This window comes from Nicotiana sylvestris, chromosome 2 (genome assembly GCF_000393655.2).
Source record: "Nicotiana sylvestris chromosome 2, ASM39365v2, whole genome shotgun sequence".
Taxonomy (NCBI): domain Eukaryota; kingdom Viridiplantae; phylum Streptophyta; class Magnoliopsida; order Solanales; family Solanaceae; genus Nicotiana; species Nicotiana sylvestris.
Genome location: NC_091058.1, coordinates 20,157,532 through 20,162,103, shown reverse-complemented (window position 1 = coordinate 20,162,103; position 4,572 = coordinate 20,157,532). Strand labels below are relative to the sequence as shown.

Genomic DNA, 4,572 nt, shown 5'->3' with positions numbered 1-4,572 from the left:
TAAACATTTGAGAAAACGTTATGTGGAACGGATTATCATTTGTATATATAGACCCTCGAATATCATAATATGAACTTGAAGTTCATAAAAAGATAATTCATTTGCAATATATTACAAAGCATGGCATACACATTTGCTGACCCAAAGAAAGTAACTATATTCTCATTGCAAATGCTCATATTAAGTCATAGAAGGACAAAGTCTATGGTACTCTTAAAGCGTATAGACAAATCAGTTTCAAATAAACTTCTTGATAAAGAAGATGGGCAAATGATCAAAATGATCATAATAAAGGAGGCAAGTGATCTAGAAGATCACATGATATAACACTTCATAAAATCTCATGAGAGATTCAGGTACCTGAACATATGAATGGAGAGATCTCTATGTTATGTCTTTATGAAAAAATGTTGCAACCGATATAAAATATTCATCGACGACATCTATGATAGCGCTAACTATAGATGAGGATCTTATGTTTGTCGAATACAAACACAAAAATATTAGCCAAATAGAAGAGACACAATTCGAATAGAATTGGTTTCATATGAAAGACAAGTATTTAGACCTGCAGTTCAAACACTTGAAAATATAAAGTCAATCAGTTTTCGATATCTTATATGTCTAGCATGACATGAAAACTTGATATGCATCTAAAGTCTATTATATGACTTAACTTATATGACAATCCGTGAAGGATTTATGTTGCTCGAAGCATATACAATTCTTGATCTTGAAGTACCACTTCCTCAGTGCAATTTATGCACAAATGTATCTTGTTATAACTATAAGCGTGATAATATGATAACAAGAGTTTTCACCTCTATGTGAAGATGTTGAACTGACGATTCCAACAAGATCATATGAAGACAATCATCTATTAGGGATGATGATTTCAAAGTGAAACAAATTCGTTCAAGTTAATATGGCTGATTTGTTTATCAAATCTCTACCAAAGATCTTTTGAAGATGGTACACAAGATTGGAATGCAAATGCTTAAAGATGTGAATTGATGCTCTCATCAGGGGGAGTTAATGCATGTTGCACTCTTTTTCCCTTACAAGGTTTTGTCCCACTGGGTTTTCCTTGCAAGATTTTTAACGAGGCAACCAAAAGGCATATTATTAGATATGTGTACTCTTTTTCCTTCTCTAGAATTTTTTTTCTACTGTGTTTTATTTAGTTAAGGTTTTAACGAGGCACATTATCTGTTGAATAGACATTCAAGGGGGAGTGTTATAAATAGAATTTTATTTATGGTGAATGTCTATATTTAGAGAAATTCTAGAGTTTATTACTTGGTGGCTAAGTCACTCTCTCCCTATAAATAAAGGGTTTTATTCCATTGTAATTTATCCCATATCAATAAAAATTCTCTTTCTTTCTACTTTTCTCTGTCTTCTTCTTTATTGCTTCATAACATATGCAAAGAAAATTTGTGAAATTACAAGTAAGAAAATAAAAAATCTTACTTCCCAAAGTAGCAAATCAAAAATTTTCTTTCATTCACAACCGCAATCTCCAACGGTCTAAATCCTTATCCTAAAACCTCATCCAAATGCTGCTTCCCTCCACCGCTCATTCCCTCCTTCTCCCTTCACCCCACACCACCAAACATCAAGATTTCCACCATTGTGATAAGAATCTAAAAGACCCTCAAACAAAAGCCAGTTTTATCTCCCATACTTCCCTCTTTCCCTTCCTCTTTGGCTGGTTTCTTGCTCCTCCATATCAGCCAATTTTTTTGCATTGCAGAGCTAAGAAAAAAAAGTGACCCTTAACCATGTCTTGCTCAAATTTGACAATGTTGGTATCCTCAAAACCATCTCTTTCTGACTCCTCTGCACTTTCTTTCCGCTCTTCTGTCAACCCTTTTCAGCTTCCTAACCATAACTCATCAGGCCCTTCAAACCCCTCAAGATCATCATCAGTCACCCCTGTTCACTGTGGTCTCCGTGATCTACGTGATCGGATTGAATCAGTCAAGAACACCCAGAAAATTACTGAGGCTATGAAGCTTGTGGCTGCTGCTAAAGTCAGAAGAGCTCAAGAAGCTGTTGTGGGTGCTAGGCCTTTCTCTGAGACTTTGGTTGAGGTCCTTTACAACATCAATGAACAGCTTCAAACTGATGACATTGATGTTCCCCTCACCAAAGTTAGACCTGTCAAGAAAGTGGCTTTGGTTGTTGTCACTGGTGATCGTGGTCTATGTGGTGGTTTTAACAATTACCTCATCAAAAAAGCTGAGGCCAGGATTAGAGATTTGAAAGCTCTTGGCATTGAATACACTATTATCAGTGTTGGCAAAAAGGGTAATTCTTATTTCCTCCGTAGGCCTTACATTCCTGTAGATAAGTTCCTTGAAGGAAGCAATTTGCCCACTGCTAAAGATGCTCAGGCCATTGCTGATGATGTTTTTTCGCTTTTCGTGAGTGAAGAGGTTGACAAAGTTGAGCTTTTGTACACAAAGTTTGTGTCTTTAGTGAAATCTGAACCAGTGATTCACACCCTTCTTCCATTGTCACCAAAGGGAGAGATTTGTGACATCAATGGGAACTGTGTTGATGCAGCAGAAGATGAGTTCTTTAGGTTGACAACAAAGGAAGGGAAACTGACAGTGGAAAGAGATATTATGAGGACTAAGACAACTGATTTTTCGCCAATCTTGCAATTTGAGCAGGACCCTGTTCAGATTCTTGATGCCTTGCTTCCACTTTACTTGAACAGTCAAATCTTGAGGGCATTGCAGGAGTCATTAGCCAGTGAGCTTGCTGCTAGGATGAGTGCCATGAGCGCTGCAACAGATAATGCAACTGAGTTGAAGAAGAACCTTTCTAGAGCGTACAACAGACAGCGTCAGGCAAAGATTACAGGAGAAATATTGGAGATTGTTGCTGGTGCAGATGCCTTGGTTTAAGCATACTTCTTCTTGTTCCCCTGCAATTGTGCTTCTCTGTAGGTACAATAATGAAGTCTAGACAATTCTTATTTTCTGCTTCTCAGCCTCGTACAGACTTTGTGCACAAGATGAGAACCACATTATATTTTGTACACAAGGCCGGAACCAAACTTATATTTGTATTTCAATTTTTCTTGCTATTTTTGTAAAACATGAATTATTGAAAGCCTGAAGATTCACTTCCTCGTATAGCTTTTCGTATTATGTTGTGTCAATCTGTAGAGATCAGTTAAAGCACTCATGTAATTGCATATTGTATCCGCTCTTTATAGCTTCACCGAGAAATACATAGGTAGATTAAATATGGAAGCACCACCCATTCTAGAAGAACAGACTGATTTAATCAACCAGTTATACTTTTAGAATGTGGCCCAAGTTTTCATGGATTTTCCCCCTCTACGTCTTAATGATAAAACTGTACCATCGTTAGCTGATCTGCTATGAGGTTCAAAAGGACAATGAGGATTGAGGATACATTGTGAACTTCATCTTTGACTATACTCTGTTCCGTTATTGATAGTGAACTTGTAAATTTGACAACTCGCTTTGGAAGCTTGACCGTGGAAGTGAAACAAGCCATGTACCGTAGAACGAACTTTGAACCAATGCATATTGCTTAATTTGCTTATTGGAGGAGCAATAGAATTGTGTAGACGTAACAGCTAAATACCGATGATCTGGGAACATTGTTTTGATAGAGTTCCAAAAGGTTGAATCATGACAGAGTGATGTGATTTCTCTCCCATTTCAAATATGTTAGGAGTATATGTTTAAGCATTTAGAACTATTCAGAGCTCAATCATTGTTTTAGTAAAGCTCAAGTTTTGATCCTTCTCACAAGCTCAATTGGTAGGCATTTGATTTCTTGTCTGGATATTTTTGTGAGAGTTAATTCTCTGATAACTGGAAGGGTGATTACTAAGGAAATAAAATTTAGGAGAGGAGGTGGCTGACTCTAATGTATATGTATATGCTACTACAGCATAATTATTACAATATGGATCAACAGAATGTAATAACCGCCAAAGCCAGAGTAGTAATTACTTGGAAAATGCAGGAGTATTGCTCGACATACAACACCGTGGAGAATGGATTCAAAGACTTTCTAATTAGATCTGTATCTATATAGAATAAAAGGAGATGGACTCTAACTTCATTAAACTACCACATCTTAAATTTTGCATAAAAACTTTGTCAGAATACAGAATTACAGAAGCCAAATTTATGAAGTCAGGATATATAAGTTAAATGTGAAGTTATAAACTGGAACATCAAACCATGAAGTTCTTTCCTCACAAGGTCATTACTCAAGAAAATGCATTTTATGCCGGGAGCAGTGAAACCTGTCCTGCCACCCTCTATCCCCTCACACAAGGAGGGTATAAGGAAATCATTTAATGCATTACTTCAGTATTAAAGTTTCTTATATAGTGAAAAGCTGCTTCAAACAACTATCTCCATGAGTAGCTCAAATGTTGTTTGAAAACTATCAATCAGATAACTTCTAAAGGGATTGCCAGCATCATTTCTACATTACCTTCTTAACTTATTCTAAGGCAGGATTAGTCTTTATCTGTTGTCGACTGAGGAGAGATCCAATAGTATGCCTACC

The 4,572-nt window shown here is 36.6% G+C and overlaps 1 protein-coding gene across 1 annotated transcript; it reads left to right on the top strand.

Moving 5' to 3' along the window:
- The first annotated feature begins 1,458 nt into the window (after positions 1 to 1,458).
- On the top strand, positions 1,459 to 3,149 carry LOC104212794 (ATP synthase gamma chain, chloroplastic). The gene has a single exon (XM_009762147.2). The coding sequence runs from the start codon at positions 1,785 to 1,787 to the stop codon at positions 2,916 to 2,918; it is 1,134 nt and encodes a 377-aa protein (XP_009760449.1). The 5' UTR covers positions 1,459 to 1,784; the 3' UTR covers positions 2,919 to 3,149.
- Positions 3,150 to 4,572: the final 1,423 nt, after the last annotated feature.